This window comes from Zootoca vivipara, chromosome 3, assembly GCF_965207765.1.
Source record: "Zootoca vivipara chromosome 3, rZooViv2.hap1.1, whole genome shotgun sequence".
Lineage (NCBI taxonomy): Eukaryota > Metazoa > Chordata > Lepidosauria > Squamata > Lacertidae > Zootoca > Zootoca vivipara.
This window is the reverse complement of record NC_142586.1, coordinates 66,440,891-66,457,931: the sequence shown is the minus strand read 5'-3', so window position 1 is coordinate 66,457,931 and position 17,041 is coordinate 66,440,891. Positions and strand designations below refer to the sequence as shown.

Here is a 17,041-nt window from a genome sequence, read left to right as displayed (position 1 = left end):
GTTGGGAGCAATGGTTTATGGTGGTTTCACCCAAACCAGCAGGCATCTCCAAATAGTAGTATTGGGTGACTGTACCTCAGCCTTCTCGAAATTTATCTGCAGGCTGTTAAAATCATTAGGATATTTTGGACAAGGTGTCACCAGCTCCATTGTTCTGTAAATTGTAGGCAATTGTGAACTGGATGAGGGCTATAGCAGCTGAATCCTGACAAAATGGAGACTCCGTGGACAGGTGGTTCCAAGGTCTAGGAATTGGATTGTGTACCAGTTCTGGGTGGGATCGCAATTCTTCTGAAGGAGCAAGTGTGTAGTTTGGGGGGGGGGGCATGTGCCTAGATCCATCAATGTCACTAGAGGCCCACATGACCTTGCTGTCTTAAGAGCACCCATGGCCAACTTTGGTTGGGGCAGCCACTTCAGTACAAGGATGGCCTTGCTATAGTGGTCCATTGGTTACTAATCTCAGTTACTACTGCAATGCACTGAATGTGGGGCCATACTTGCACCTGGTTCAGAAGCTGCAGCTTGTGGAAAAATGCAGTTCTTAGGCAGCCAGTGCAGATCTTTGTAAGCAGCCTAGTAGCTCTCAAGCAAATATCATGGTTTTTGGGTTTCTAAGTAACTTGGGGCCAATCATTAAGATCATCTGAGAACCTGCTGGTTGTTCCATGACTAGTAAAGTGTGACTTGGTGACAATGTGAAAGCAGGCCTTTTGAGTGATAGCACCCACCCCATGGAGTGCTCTCCCTTGGGTATTTTGTGGATACATTAATGACTAATATATGCCTCTTTAACATTTATAATTTTGCCCCAGCTTTCTTGGACTCTTATTTTTGACCACTGCTCAGTTTTGTAATGTACAGTTGAGTTTTGTTTTTAATCTTATCTTTTCCCTAGCTTCTTGGAAACATTATTAAATATTGTATTTTTATTAAGAAGTACAGTACAAACATTGATTAAATAATCAATGTTTAGTCATTATTGTGTATCTAATTCCCTCCTTTTACCTTTCTGGCCTCTCATTCATAGAAGAATCAAACGAAACATCTGGCCTTTCAGTTTTGAGGACAATACAATACAAAAACAAAATAAGCCAAGTTCAGTTTCATAAAAAAGAAATTTAATGATATTATTTACAGCCTGAATACAAAAAGGAAAGTCAAATACTTTATAGTTCCTCCCTCTTCTGATCTTTACTATTTAAAAACAAATTAAAAGAAAATCATGAAGTATGCCACTCCGTCAAAAGTGATTCCATCCTGCCACTAATAAATTACCAGTCTTAAAACAATCACCTGATTCTATAACTTCATTGTCTGATTTTTACAGGTAAATCCTTGCACATGTTCCCATACTATTTAACAATTATCGATAAAATTATCCTCTGGCTATTATGCCAGGTAACTTTCACTCTCAGGACTGTAGCTCCAAAGGGTGAGAGCTGTGGAACCTTGAGTACAGAAGTCTCCCTCATGTGTACCATTGATATTTCTACATATGCACATTTAGACTCGTCTTACCCTTGTCCAGCCTTTACCAACCTGGTGCTCTCCAGAGGTTTTGGACCTGCCAGCTGGAGCTGATGGAAGTTGTGATCTAAAACATCTAGAGGGCTTCAGGCTGGGGGAGACTGCCCTGGGCAATCTATAGCCTACCTGATCACTGTGAAAGAGGACATGGGTCCTGTCAACAGGGTGATACACAAGGACAGGAATGGGGAGCCTGTGACCCTCCAGTTGTTGGACTACAATTCTCGCTACTTGCGCTCAACCACAAGGTCCCCACCCCTGTACTACAAGATCGGCTTCCCAGCCTCTACCCGAGCCAGAGATGAGACAGCAACCACATTACTCAGAGTTATACATTCTAGTGCTTTCATATAACCATGGCTTTCGTTTTCTCTGAGATAACATTTTCTATTTATTAGCTGCTTCATTTATTAGCAGCACTAAAACTACAGCAGCCTTGGTTGACCATCTCCACATTATTCTGTTGTCATTATGCACAATCTGCAGGTAATTTCTTCCCTTTCAGGCCTTGGTGGAAAAAACAACAGAGCGCTTACTGGCTTCCGCTCATTTGGTTTAAGCTTCCCAGACTCTGCAGATGTTAACAAGCATGAAAGGGAAGATGCAGCGGCAAACATACTGTGAGATCTTCAGCATGTTTATCCAGAATTATGTCCTACCCAGTTCACTAGGGCCTCTCCTAGGAAGTGTGTTCAGCTTTTCAAAGCAACTACCGCTGTGTGCCCAAATAGACACAAAATACCTCTTTAGACTTAATGCAGAAACCTCCACGTTATCCTTTACACAGCAAGGGAGCACTATGGGACAGACAGCCTTGGTATGAAGTACAGAAAGCAAGCAAAGTGAAAATGTGAAGCAATTGTACCAAAAGGCATTATAGCATGCACGTGGAAGAGAAGGTTGCCACTCACCATACAAATTAAATCAGAATTCATTGGAAGGGGGCGTACCATAACGACTCATTTAACTCAGTCCTTCCTGTACCAGAGGCTCTGAGAATAAAGCAAATTGTTTCAGAAAAAAAATCTTGTCCTGTTAGGATTTTTTTTGTTTGTTGTAGAAAAAGCAAGGGGTGGAGACCCAGGCTCATAGTTTTAAACTTGTGTTGGGGTCCACACAGGCATTTTGGTTCTGCTTGGACACAACCGGTACATTAGGACTTTCAGAGATGGTGCCGCTGTTGCCTTCTTCACCAAATGTAACCCAGTGGCTGAAATCACTTGCACCGAGGAGTTTCAAATCTTTTGGAGTATGTGTTGGGCTGATCGGCAGCGGTTGAGGGACTGACTGATAAGCAATGAAGTCAGCCTCCAGGTCTAAAAGACTGGTGCTGCCTCTAAGAAAGTCGCCTGAAAGCTGCTGGTTTTGCTGCTGGAGGCACATGGGCGGAAGAACTTGCAAGCCGCTAATTATCTCTGAAGCCGTGAGCCTCAAGGGTTTGGAGTCGTCTATCGGACTCGTCATGGCTCCTGCTGCTTCAGGAAGAAAGGGCTCACTCGGAGAAAGTGGGATGGAATCAGACTGAGTGTGAGACGGATTGTTGTTATTGTTGGAATTAAATGTTAACCCCTTGAGAAACAGGCTGTCACTGCTCTGGAGTACTTGCAGATGAAAATCAGGAGGGGCAGATTTCTTTCTCCTCGGTGGAACTCTTGGAGCATGGGTAGAATTCTGAGAAGGAAGACAAGAGCTCTCCTCCAGAAGATGCAAGGCAGCCGGGTACCTTTCGCTGTTTCTTCTCCTCTCAAGGATTTTGCCTGGGGGGACTGTTCTTGGCTTAGGAACAGGGGCTGCTCTGGTAGGACTTGTAGCAATGGCTCTAGCCTCGAGGCAAGACTCTGGCAGCGCAAAGGAGAAGTGACCAACAGATTGCTCAAACTGCTCTTCTGGAGAAGGAGGCTAAGGAAAGGATGTCATAATGTCAATCAGTTACTATTCGACCAGCCCCATAGTGATTAAAAAAAGAGACAATCTCACATACCCACCCCCAAAGCATAGCTGATGTATTCTTGACAGAGGTAAGATGGTCTTCTGTAATTCTGTACATGCAGCATTCTAAAATCTTAATATATCCATTCTAAAATGTGCTAAAAAGCTTCAACATTCTGGGGAAAGAATTATGTCCTTTCCATGGCTCTCATTCCTCCTGCTAATTATGAACTCTGTCTCAGAGTGCTAACAAGCTTTGAAGCCAAAATATGGCCATCAAGGAAGAGCAGGTGCCTGCATCTCAGGTAAACTGAAGTTTGCAGAAGTACAAAAATCTTTTCTTAAAAAAAAATCTGAAGGGGGAATCCCTCACCCCCTTCCATGAGGACTCTGCATGCCTAGTATCTAGTTGGAAAAGATAAATGGGCTGCGGTGGAGGGACAGAACAGAATACTAGGGGAGAGCTCAGTTGGCTGTGGAATAGCTGAACACAAGGAGTTAGAAGCTGACCAGCAACATTGACTCTAATTTACTTAATTTATTTTAACAATGTGTAACCCACCCTTCATCCAAAAATGGCATTCAAGCTGTTAAAAATACTGCTGCCCTTTTTTGTCCCTCCCCTGCTGCTGTGGTGGTGCGGAAGTGCAAAGGAGAGAGGGCAAGAGCAGAGGCAGAGCTAGATGCACCAGCACCTGGAGCGGTGCACGTGCTGTGCACCCAGGGGCGGGGCTAGCTACCCACAGGGGCAGGGCAGGGGGGGGATGTCACCCCCCCTCAGGGCAGACCACACCCACCGCACCCCCTTTCCTCTGCCAGTGAGCAAGAGAGAGGCCAGCTGAAAGAGAAGGCCAGAGAGCAAAAGGAGAGTAGAAAGTAGACAGTGACATCTATTTGTCTCTCCGTTGGCATTTACTTAATTCTCCCTTTTTCTCCTATTCCAAGAGAAATGGACACATAAATACTAAAAAGGCAGAGGAACCATCTCAGTGTCTGTCTAGGTGATTTCCTGGTTCACACAGAAAAAGCTGTTTTTCATGTCCCCAGAACAGAAGTGAGAACTTCCCATAAAAAAACAATGGAGAAATCCAAGGTCATAATGTAGCTGGGATTGGGCAAGAGTGTGTCTTGGCTATTCAGCTCACTCCCTACATAACCCAAAGGTAGCAGTCTTCTTTCTCCTTGATGGTACTATTTTGTTTTGGAGTTTTGGAGATGAAGGGACTTTTGAAGGTCACATACCTATTAACTCGGCTCAATGACAAGTTCAATTGCAAACGTATACCGACTGCATGTGCAACCCCCAAATTTGCTCTCTGAATATTGACTGAACCCCATAGAAGCATCTAATGGACACTTACACATCCTAGCTTCCCTCCCATCCTCTGCAAGGGTGCTGGTTTCTTAGCAGAGGGAACTTTTGGTGCTGGACGCTGAGGTATGAGCACTGGGGGTGGTTGCGGGCTGTGAAGTTGTGCAGACTTTGCAACACCGGGGAAACTTTCAGATTTAGTGACAGTTTGGGTCCTTCCTGAAATGGGTGCCAAGGCTTCCTCTGGAGTTACTGAAATACATAATTGTAGAAATCTACTTATACCACATGCCAGGTAAATTCAAAAGTTTATTTGCCCAAATAGTCTTATTCACATCAACAGATCAGTTTGAAAATGGAGTAATATGTTCAAGTTGAAACAAAAAGAAAAGCAATATTGTAATCCAAACAGACAGCTCCTTGGGTTACACTACAGGAAATGAGAACAGCAGTAAATAACATTTTAAGATGGCACCGAAAAGAGAAGTTTCTTTTGCATGCTGTGGCTCTGAAAAGATTTTTAACCAAAATTTGTTCATGTTACCTCCTTTTGCTTGCATCAGGCATCTAATTGCTTCCTCTGCTTCCTGAGGGGTGGTGGTTTTGATCTGCTTGACATTATATGGCTTGCTAATTCCAGTCCGTGATTTTGGCTTACAAAAATTTAAATGAAAACACAAATAACACAGGGAGTGAGCCCAGAAGAAAATCATGCATATGCCACTTTCTAAAGCAGAGTATAAACAGGGAAGTAGGCTTAATATTTTCAGAGTGGTTAGTTTTTGCCTACCAGCCATGAATTAATGTCAATAAATCCCTCTCACAAGAAGGAATACTTATATATGCTCCATTCCACTATGCCCTTAGGTCTTCCAATAGACACCCTGTTTAAGGAGCTGCCACCACTGGTGTGCTGATTAGACCTCGGGCAAGAATGGGGAACCTGGTGCCCTCCAAAAGCTGTTGAGTTCCAGATCTCATCAGCCGCAACCAGCCTGGCCAATGGCCAGGGATGATGGGAGTTGTAGTCCAACAGTATCTGATAGGCCACAGGTTCCCCATCCCTGATCTAGGGGCTTCACTGCTGGGGCACCCTAACCCCAGAACTGTATTATTTCTAGGACGGGTCGTATACAAACACGTTGTTTCTTTACTTTAGCATATTGGCAAAGGATGAACAAAGGATGTACTTTGCTGTCATATATTGGCAAAGTCATGCTGTGTGAGATGCTCCTAAAAGGACACTTTCTTGATGCATGTGCCCATGCATGAGTGTTTTTTCTGGCTGCCCCTTTAACGTCTTCATCCCACAGATAATGGTTGCTATGCAACTTCAGCATCTCATAGATGACATTAGAGATTTTAAGCAGAATGCGCAAAAATAAATAATACTGAGTGCTTTATAGGTCTGATGTGTCTGTTGACTTTTTAATATGTTGAAACTGTTTGTGATGTTTAAAAAAATATGTTGTATATGCTGCCTTGGATGGATTTCTATCCCGAAAGGCAGGATATGCGTAATTGTAAATACACTGTTTTCTTTTTCATCTCACCTCCTGCCCTCCACCAAATTGCTGAACTACTCACTGGTTGCTGAGGTGCCCCTGGAAGAAGCTTTGCAGTCTGCAGGATGGAACACAGAGAGTGGCCTCCTGAAGAGATGAACCCATCTGATGTGGATTTTTTAACAGATACTCCAGCTGGAGGAGAGACAACTGCATTGATTTCTGACATTTTGCACGTGGGTGTGTTAAAAAAAAAAGTAACAGTGAAAGCACTACAGTTCAGCCATGAATTTAAACAATTCTGGTCCTTGGAGCATGCAATATGTAACAGGTCAGGGGGCAGAATTCTGCCCTAAGCTAATAAATCATTTTAGGTGGAATCTAGCATTGTGTGAGCAGACTTCACCATCTTTTCTTCCCCGAGCACACCCTCAAAACCTGTTCCAGGATGCAGGGGGAAGATGACAGTGGTGGAAGTCCCACTGCAGAAGCCTCTTCTGCTCATGCAGAGCACTGGATACAGCCCTTTGTTTGCTCCAGCGGTTAATGCTCAAAGATAGGCTGGGCTGCATCTGTACTTGGGGTTCTTGCATAGAGTGGCATGTGCAGATTCCCCCATAGCAGCTGGTGCTGCTAAGTCACCAGATTGCTCTGCTCCTGCTGCTAACCCTGCTCTCAGCTTAACCTGTGGAGTGACAGCTGTGGAAGAATCACACGGATGCATCTTTCACGTGTGAAATGGTGTGCTGCGGTTTTGCTCAACAATCTGTCTCCTTATGTGCATGCATTAGTAGGCACGGTTCAGCTGTGTGCAGTAAGTAAAAAAAACCCCACACCTTTGCAGTCATGAATGAAGTATGTGTCACAAGAAACTTGTGGCACCTTAAAGGTTAATAAATGTATTAAGTCATCATAAATTAGTTATCCATTAAGTTGCCGCAATTCCACTGCCCTGTGGAACGCTCTCCCATCAGATGTCCAAGAGAGAAAACAGTTACAAGCACTGCTATTTTTCTCGAAAAAGAGGTGCTGGAAGGCATCTGGAGCCCTGTATTTTTAATATTTGATGTTTCGCTGTGTTTTTATATTTATGAAGTTTCCCAGAGTGGCTGGGCCAACCCAGTCAGATAAGTTGGGCATTAGTAATATATGATGTTATTGCAGCAACAGCTCTGAAACCGTGACCCCTTTGAAAATTGTTACAATTTTCTTTTCCTATGGGCATTATTAACTGAGTTTCACCCACTTGGACAGTACGTATTACAAAGCATTTGGTAGGATCTTTCCATTCAAAAGCCACCCTTTTCTATCAGAGCTTAGGGAGTTAAAATAAAGAAAGAATGGGGTGCAAAGGCAGAACGTGAGGCCAAATATCAGACAGTTCACACCCATGCACATTTACTCAAACATTCTACAGAGTTTAATGGGTCATGCTCCCAAATGAGTGTGATTCCTGCTTTTGTCAGACTAAAACTGCAAGTATTTATACAGCCAATGACTCAATCCTATGTAAATTGGGCCAAGTTTGCTACTGGGCCAGGCTGAAAGTTATTATGCTAATTCACAAACCTATAAATAACCTGGGCCCAAAGTATGCTTATGCTCTTCTTTGATCATGGAAATCATCTGATGGTGCTTTGAGGTCCAGCTGGCATTTACCAGGGACTGAGCCTTTCATGTGGCTGGTCCTACCCTATGGAATTCCCTGACAGGAGAGGGCTGGCAGGAATCATCTCTGCCTACATTTCCTGAAAACTGTTATCCAGACAAGCCTTTGAAACATGCATTTCTTTTTCCCAACCAGTTTTCATTTATGTTTTTTACTGGGTCTTATTGTAATGTTGTATGTTGTATTCTGCCTTGCGGTATTTTTTAATGAAATGCCCGCAGGAATAAATCTCACTGGCTTCAGCACACTCCTTCCAGTGTTCTGGCTATGCTGTGGCTTTGAGGAGCCAGCAATCCAAACACTGTTTTCAGCACGGAGGGGGGAAATGTAGCCCCCCACCTGGAGGAGGAGGTCGCTGTGGTGGCTGAGGCTGCCGAGGCCTGCCTGGGACAGAAAGAGACCTGCTCGGGGAACAATGGCAAAACTCCCCACCTCCGTCCAGCTCTTGTTTTGGTTCGATCAGGTCAGCATCATCTAGGGAACATGTCAAAATCATTAAAAAATAGAAAACAGACCAATGCAAGGAAAAAAGCTATGATATCAAAAACAAATGTTTACCCATAAAAGAAGGTAAGCTGAGAAATGAACCAGGAGAAACTTCCCAAGTGTTCAGTGACCCAACATTCAACCACCCTCTTCTGTCAAGCAGCAATGTATCAAGCTTCATCAGCTGCTTGAGCTGTTTCTCCCTCTCATTTTTGGGGGGAACAAGTGTGGCAAATGACACATCTCATTATACATGATACAGTGGAACCTCGGTTTATGAACACCTCGGTTTATGAATTTTCGGTTTATGAACACCGCGGACCCATCTGGAACGGATTAATTCACTTTCCATTACTTTTAATGGGAAAGTTCGCTTCAGTTTATGAATGCTTCAGTTTATGAACAGACTTCCGGAACCAATTACACCCATGTTTCAGTTAATGAACGCTTCAGTTTAAGTACTCCGCGGACCCGTCTGGAACGGATTAATCCACTTTCCATTACTTTCAATGGGAAAGTTCGCTTCAGTTTATGAACGGTTACTCCGTGGACCGTCTGGAACGGATTAATCCACTTTCCATTACTTTCAATGGGAAAGTTCGCTTCAGTTTATGAACGCTTCAGTTTATGAACAGACTTCCAGAACCAATTGTGTTCATAAACCGAGGTACCACTGTATAGCTATTTTTAGCCATCTCACCCCTTGCTTTTTCCTGTAAGACCAATTGCAGTCGTTAACAGTTGTTAACAGGTTTACCACACCTATCAGCCAATCACCGAATCCCACCACCCTTCTGAGTAATACCCCTCCCCACCCTCTCACTAGATATAAGGCTCTGGTGACTTCTGTTTCAGTGCATCTGAAGAAGTGTGCATGCACACGAAAGCTCATACCAATGACAAACTTAGTTGGTCTCTAAGGTGCTACTGGAAGGAATTTTTTAATTTTGTTCAAAGCTTGTAAAAAGTAATAGAGTCATAGAGTTGGAAGAGACCACAAGGGCCATCCAGTCCACCCCCCTGCCAAGCAGTAAACACCATCAAAGCATTCTTGACATATGCCTGTCAAGCCTCTGCTTAAAGACCTCCAAAGAAGAAGACTCCACCACACTCCTTGGTAGCAACAGCTCTTACTGTCAGGAAGTTCTTCCTAATGTTTAGGTGGAAACTTCTTTCTTGTAGTTTGAATCCATTGATCCATGTCCGCTTCTCTGGAGCAGCAGAAAACAATCTTTCTCCCTCCTCTATATGACATCCTTTTATATATTTGAACATGGCTATCATATCACCCCTCAACCTTCTCGTCTCCAGGCTAAACATACCCAGCTCCCTAAGCCGTTCCTCATAAGGCATCGTTTCCAGGCCTTTTACCATTTTGGTTGCCCTCTTCTGGACACGTTCCAGCTTGTCAATATCCTTCTTCAATAAGCAAAATGCATGCACACACACACACACACACACACACACACACACACACACACACTTGATTGGGCTTGACTCAGATAATGAGACTTGACAAGGAACCATTTTTTCTCTAACTTGGTCAGCAGGCCACACCCACAGTGTAACTTGTTCATGGAAGCCAGTCTCAAAAGCCCAATCACTGTGCTCTGAACACACCAGTTGTCTAGTCAGCCACTATCCTATAAAGATGTTACCTTTATACGGATGCAGCTTTCTTCCAGCATGGTGAGATTTGTTTGCATGTACCGTGGATGCCACCATCAAACATTCGGGCCCATCCAGCAAATCATCCACTGCTAATGCCACTTCTGTCGTTAGAAGTAAATGTGGTGGCATGTCATCCAAATAATCATCTTCATCATCAAGGATATCACCTAAATCAGAAAATATAGCAATGGAAATATTGGTGGGAAACTGGACTATCTGTTCTTGGTTCTTACTCTAGTTGCAATTTGTATAAAAAGGAAGCAGGAATGTTTAAAAGTGATGTGTAGTGGCATTTTCCTGTAGGAAGGATAGCCACTCAGGTAATAATTGGAGGGCTGTGAGGGGAACCTTTGCACATTGATCAGGGCTTTTGAACCCCTCTCCTGAATGTAGCCCCATCACATCGCTTAACAAAGCTCTTCCAAAACACCTTCCAATGCAACAAGAGAAGCAGAAGAAACAACAACAAGAAGAAGAAGACATAGGAAAATCCCTCTGCTAAATGCCCATTTATTTTACTGCAGCTGTCTCTGGCAGCAAGTCTCACTATGGGAAGTACAGTGAAGAGGAAGGTTAGCAAATAAGTGTTGCAGGACTGAATCACTGCTCACGTTCCTGATTCCAAAGATACCGATCAAGAGCACACACAGAGACTTGGAGAGAAACTGAGGGATCACAAATCTACCTTTTTCCTTTTTCTGATGAGGCTGCATTTTAATTTTAATGTATTTAATCTTGTTTTTAAGCTGTATCTTAATTAATTGTTTTATATTCGGTGTTAGCCGCCCTGAGCCCGGTCCTGGCTGGGGAGGGCGGGGTATAAATAAAATTTATTATTATTATCTACAGTCCATGCCACAAACCTTCTGATTCATAATCTAAACTTGTAAAATCAAAGGTTTCCTCCAGTAGACAGGAGTTTGCTGTGGGTGACATGGGGGCGATGCTGTCTCGTTTCCTAGTGATTTCCTCCTGAAGGCCCTTCAGCCAGTCCTGGGTTTTAGGCCAGATATTCACTGTCTTGCCTTTAATCTGCATTACAAAAAGAAAAAAGGAAATTGGTTAATCAAATCACTATGCACAAACGAGACCCAACCATCAACAGAATGTAAACCGAAAGCTTGTTTCAACAGATTTGAGACAAAAGCTGTCAGCTAAATATTTTAAAGAGAGTAGGTGGAGCTCTTGATTGGCTAATTTTGATAGCTGACATGTAGAGGGAAGGTACTATGACATTTTCCTCACTCTTTTGTAATATTCTCTAAGGTTTCGTTTCGTCTTGGTGGTGGCTGAAGTGTGTTCAAGGGCCACTTGCACTGTGACACTGATTGGGAACTAGGCCTGCTTACATAAACAGTACAGTGGAACCTCAGTTTATGAACACCTCAGTTTATGAATTTTCGGTTTATGAACACCGCGGACCCATCTGGAATGGATTAATTCACTTTCCATTACTTTCAATGGGAAAGTTTGCTTCAGTTTATGAACGCTTCAGTTTATGAACAGACTTCCGGAACCAATTACACCCATGTTTCAGTTTATGAACGCTTCAGTTTAAGTACTTCACGGACCCGTCTGGAACGGATTAATCCACTTTCCATTACTTTCAATGGAAAAGTTCGCTTCAGTTTATGAACGGTTACTCCGCGGACCGTCTGGAACGGATTAATCCACGTTCCATTACTTTCAATGGGAAAGTTCGCTTCAGTTTATGAACGCTTCAGTTTATGAACAGACTTCCGGAACCAATTGTGTTCATAAACCGAGGTACCACTGTACTTTGCCTACTCACTAGAAGCTATGGAATAATTCTGCAATTCCTCAGTGCCATATCGAACTGCTTACTTGCCTAGTGTAATCTGGACTCTGCTACTCCACTGTTAATGCCCCTTTCCCAGTCACTAATGATTATGGTAAAACCAGGAGGGCCAAGCTGATTCATTTGTAAAGTAGTACTGCATGCCTCTCCCTCTAAAGAAAGTTGGTCATTTATACATGCCCTGCATTGCCTACTAATTACACAGCACATAAAAGTGTACATGTTAATGCTAGGTAGGGGGATTTAATTTGTGTGAAAGTGTTTCCTGGAGAAAATCGACCTGGTTTTCAAAGTCCAAGTGTACATAGTATTGACTTGGCCCACCCATATCCACATCAATGACATGCTTAAAACTGAGGATCCTGGAAGTTCAGCCTACAAAATGTCACTCTCATACAAAACATAAAGACAATGAGTTCTGTGGAAAATTAAAGACTAATGGATTTACTGTGGCAATGGCATGAGCATCTAGTGAAGTAGGCAATTGAATGCCATAATAAATGTATTTAGTCTTTAAGGGATGACAGGAGTCTTCCTTGTCTGAGTAGTCACACCCACCAGCTTATAGTTTTCAGAGATTTTCTCTGGAGCTTGTATTAGTAGCTGACTTTTTTTTTTTAAAAAAAAAACCCAGTCAGCCTGAAACTACAAGCTGGTGTTCAGGGAAATGTCAGCTCCATATTAGAGATGCAGTCCAATGAGGTCTGTAAAAATGCCTGGTATTCAGAGAAATCAAAGAGAATAGTGAATGTCAGCTCGCTCTCCAATAGCCATTTAGGTACCTAAAATAGTGCAGGGATTTTTTTTATTTTTCTTACCTTGACACCATCTACATCAAGAACTTGAAGAGCAGACCTGCTTTCTGCAAATGTTACAAGCATCTGGCCTCCATTGATCCTGACAAGAATAGAAAGAAAGAAAGAGGTGGTCAGTCAACTGTGCACATGCCTATTACTTCCTGCATTTAGCTTTGTGAATAGTATAATTGCCTCCAATGTTTTTAGGGGAGATGGTACTAAATTTCTCATCATGCTCATTCAGAGTGAATGATTCTGTATCTGTGCCTAACTGAAAAGCTGGTGTACTGAGATAATATCTGATACGTTGTTTCAATCACATGTTATGTTCTCACTCTGGGCTTAAAATTAGAGCAGATTTAAGATGAAATGGGGAAGAGGAGAAGCATGAATGACTTAGGTGAATTCTTTTAATATTTATTAGGTAATATCCAGATTGGCTCTGGCTTTTGCTCCCCAGCAACTGGTACATTGCCTCTGAACCTGAATCTCCTTTGTTTTGAGATGTGTACAGTGGTGCCTCGCTTAACGAATGCCCTGCTTAACAAAATTTCCACTTAACGAAAGGTTTTTTCTAGCGGAGGTTGCCTCGCTAGACGAATTCGTTTTATGAAAAATTTGTCTAGCGAATCGCGGTTTCCCATAGGAATGCATTGAAATTCAATTAATGCGTTCCTATGGGCAAAAAAAAATTCAATGCATTCCTATGGGATTCGCTAGACGAATTTTTCGTTATAAGAAAAGACCCGTGGAACGAATTAAATTCGTCTAGCAAGGCACCACTGTACATTATATGTGCAAATACAGGAGAGCTTATTGAAAGGGGGCTCAGCACTTTTTGGAATGGAGTTGTACTCCATATGCTAAAGACCACATGTTGATATTAGAAAACATATATTTTTTCCCCTTTGCCACACTTCAGTGATTGCTATGACGATACACTCGCAATCGGGGTGACTGAAGAGTGGTAAAGGGATAAGTTTTTTAAAGCTTCAGTACAAGGCAATAGGAATTCTATTCCATGCTGATGATCATGATAAATAATTAGGTTGTGGGATAAATTCTGGGGCAAGTAATTTATACACAAGGATGGTGGTGCCTTTTGACTATGTGCCAAGGGTATGCAAATTTGTTAAATAATGTGAAGATCTAATACGGAGATGTGGCTGCATTATTCACACGCATACACAATACTCAATGTATGTCAAGAGAAACAACAACACATTATATCAGAGTATAGAAGCTTTTTGTTTGAGGCAGCCAAGAACACAGTGTTCTGACCCACCCGTGTTTGAATTAGGGTTAAGTCCATTCAGCATAAATAATTCAGAAATATACCCAGAACGCAAGAGAAGTGTGTGCATTTTTAAGCTGACGCTTTAGTTTGCCCTAAGGTACTACTTCAGGGTAACCTGTCAAGCTTGTCTGACCAATTCTTTAGAGGAGACCACTAGCTCTCAGGAGCCATTTTGTCAGATAAACATACAGGAAAGCTGACCTGCCATTTCCTAAGCACAGTGGCTCAACTTTTTGGCCTACTTCAGTTTGACCTTCTGTTATTATGGCTGTGATTGTTGATATTAACTAAAAACAATGCTCAATAAAATGTATTACTTGGAAAAAGGATTGAAACATTCTCTAATAATTATTATTTGTTGTGACATGGACAAACTTCCACACTTCACAGAAACTCATTTCAGTCACAGGAGCAAAAAGTTAGGTGTGGATTTTTAAAAATGAGAATAATATTTTTACCTTACAAGTACAACGATGCCATAAGTCTCAAAGATTTGCATTAGTTCGGTACGCAAGTCCTCTGGAAATTCATCTCTCTCTTCAGGGGATGGTGCCTGCAGAGTCACCACTACTGTGGCATCCAGGGGACCCTGGAAGGAAGACACTTCCTGGAAAACATTCTCCCGAGCCGCCACATCAACTTCTTGGACTTCTACTTCCACAATAGCTAAAACAGGCCTAATCAGAGAAACAAGAAGTAAGAGATGGGTGAGGGAAACCAGTAATTCCAGGGAAAATAAAGAAGTAAGAAGAGAGAGGGAAATGTTGACTTGTTATTAAAAATTGTTGGCACAATCAAAGCAATTTGAAATCAGGCCTGTTTAACACACACTGTTTTGTTGCTTGGTTTCCCAAGATATCTGACAGTGCAACTTATGTAATGTATTATTATCTTTAAATAAAATAAAGTATCTACATAATCATATAAGAATCTATACAAAGAGTTGGTCAACTGGGGAAAAGCCTATAGCCATAGGAAACTGATGGAAACTGAAGGCCTTGTTCTTCACAGTAGCAGACCAACTTTAAAAAGACAAGACAAAATGCCCTCCTCCGTTGTTGTCAAGTACCCACCCAAATACCACCATTACTGACAGCAACCTCCTAATGGCAGGGTAGCCAGAGGGAGGATTACGTATGGACAGGTGCGTCTGCAAACACCTGTAGTCTCAGCCTACAGGTGCTGTCTAACAGGCAAGATTTCCGTCTTCAGATATTTTTGTTATGTTTTAGGGAAATGCAGATATTAAAACTAGTCAAGTGGGAAAATAAAAAACATAGCAAAAGTGATTTATGCTTTAATTATTTTATGAAGGAAACAAATCAAGTATAGAATCAAAGATTGAAACAAAACATTAGCTTCTTTCTCTTTCCCCACATTTTTTCATAAAATAAAGTAAGCTTCATGTGTTTTTATCCTTAAGATTTGCCATTGCAGACTATCTCCTTTCCCCTCTGGGCACCCAGTGAGCACAACTGACTTTCCATGATGCAGCAAGATGGTGGCACAAGATTACAACCACATAACAGGTGTGGAGTCAGGGAACCAATTGCAACCATCGACTGAGTGACACAGGGATAGGTGGAGGGGGAAAATTGCATATGGGGTTGCCCATGTTGTTTGAAATGCTTTAGTTTTGCACCAATCATTAATTGATCCAGAATTATGGATTCATACAACAACTTCAATCAGCTGACTGGCTTCATGTGACCATTACTACTTGCTTTTTGGTGTTCTGATAAGCACATAATTTTTTTATGAGAAAAGGTTCTAGGATCACACTGATAGCATAGGGTGCCACAAATGGCTTTCTGGGATTCCTCAGAAATGGTCAATGCTGCACACCTAATTGGATTTTGTGAGCATGAGCCAAGCACACACTCCTTAGCCTCTCAAATGTGGCCGATTTATTTTATTGTGAATTAGGTCAATCTCACCAACTATTGTCTGCTCTGCCTGGCAATGGCTCTCCACAGTCCTGGATAGAGATATTTCCTCATGATCATGTTTTTTCATGTTTTTATCTGTGATCTTTTGAATTAGAGATGCTAGAGGTTGAACCTGCTTTGCATGCTGTTTCCCATTTGAGCTACAGAACCCTCCTTTGCTATGCAACAGTACAGAAAAGCATGACAATCACAGAAACGACAGCATCTCTGCCATTTCAGAAGGGTTATGCTTCCGTTGAGGTTACGGTACCTGTGATCGCTTGCCTGGAGCTCAGCTCTTCCATAATACATCAAGGCACCAGGAGACCAAATGGGTCTGATTTTTGTTTCTGCACTGAGATCAGTGTCAAAAAGATTGATCTCTCCAGCTTTGTAAAAGAAAACAGAATTCAGTTTCTGAGTTTAAAATCATTAGAGCAATCATTCAACAAAATGTTGGGACTTCAATCACTTTGTATGGTGGCTTATAACTTATGTGGCACCCAACTGTCAGGACACAAAATATTATATATATTATTTGAATACATGAGTACTGCAGTGGTATGGGCAGCAAAACACAGTGCATTGATGGTAAATAGTAATTCATTTATGTCCATACAGGGTGACTCAAATGGTAAGTATGGCAATTTTGAGTTCTCTGCCCCACAGAGGTGTCAGTTGACACAAGAGGATCTAACTTTCGTACCCGTCTATAATTAAGCTATTACTATACATATCTTCATTTCATGATCCAAATAAAAGTCTATCAAACTTTTAAAAAACTGAAAAGATCCTACCTACCCGTTTTATGAATAGGAAGTTTCTTCCTCCACCAAAGTACTCTGTCAGTCCAGGCTGGAGTTCTGCATTTGTCACTTGTATCATAAGCCTCTGAGCCAACATCATACTTATATGTTGGACCAAAATTAATCGTTCCTTCATGAAAATCCTTAAATATCTATAAAACAAATCACAGGTCATCTAAATTGTGGCTTATTATGATGCCATTCATACAGTATTTTTTTCTTGGTATAAAACAGATCTCCACTATGTAGCTCTAAGCACAGATAGCAGCCTGATTACTTGCATTTTTAGCAA

At 42.0% G+C, this 17,041-nt stretch overlaps 1 protein-coding gene across 3 annotated transcripts in view; it reads right to left on the bottom strand.

Moving 5' to 3' along the window:
* Positions 1-1,099: 1,099 nt before the first annotated feature.
* SYNJ2 (synaptojanin 2) overlaps positions 1,100-17,041 on the bottom strand; it is a 54,803-nt gene continuing 38,861 nt past the window's right edge. For 2 of the 3 annotated variants that reach the window (XM_088667327.1, XM_088667328.1), the window contains exons 17-27: positions 16,745-16,901; positions 16,215-16,332; positions 14,474-14,692; positions 12,740-12,818; positions 10,966-11,134; positions 10,090-10,269; positions 8,285-8,419; positions 6,359-6,471; positions 5,316-5,424; positions 4,821-5,023; positions 1,100-3,429 (exon numbers count right to left, since the gene is read on the bottom strand). In XM_088667327.1, coding sequence (XP_088523453.1) covers positions 2,617-3,429; positions 4,821-5,023; positions 5,316-5,424; positions 6,359-6,471; positions 8,285-8,419; positions 10,090-10,269; positions 10,966-11,134; positions 12,740-12,818; positions 14,474-14,692; positions 16,215-16,332; positions 16,745-16,901 — 2,295 coding nt within the window. In that variant the 3' untranslated portion in view covers positions 1,100-2,616. The remainder of the gene's footprint in view (positions 3,430-4,820; positions 5,024-5,315; positions 5,425-6,358; positions 6,472-8,284; positions 8,420-10,089; positions 10,270-10,965; positions 11,135-12,739; positions 12,819-14,473; positions 14,693-16,214; positions 16,333-16,744; positions 16,902-17,041) is intronic. The other variant, XR_015949337.1, reaches the window with a different exon arrangement.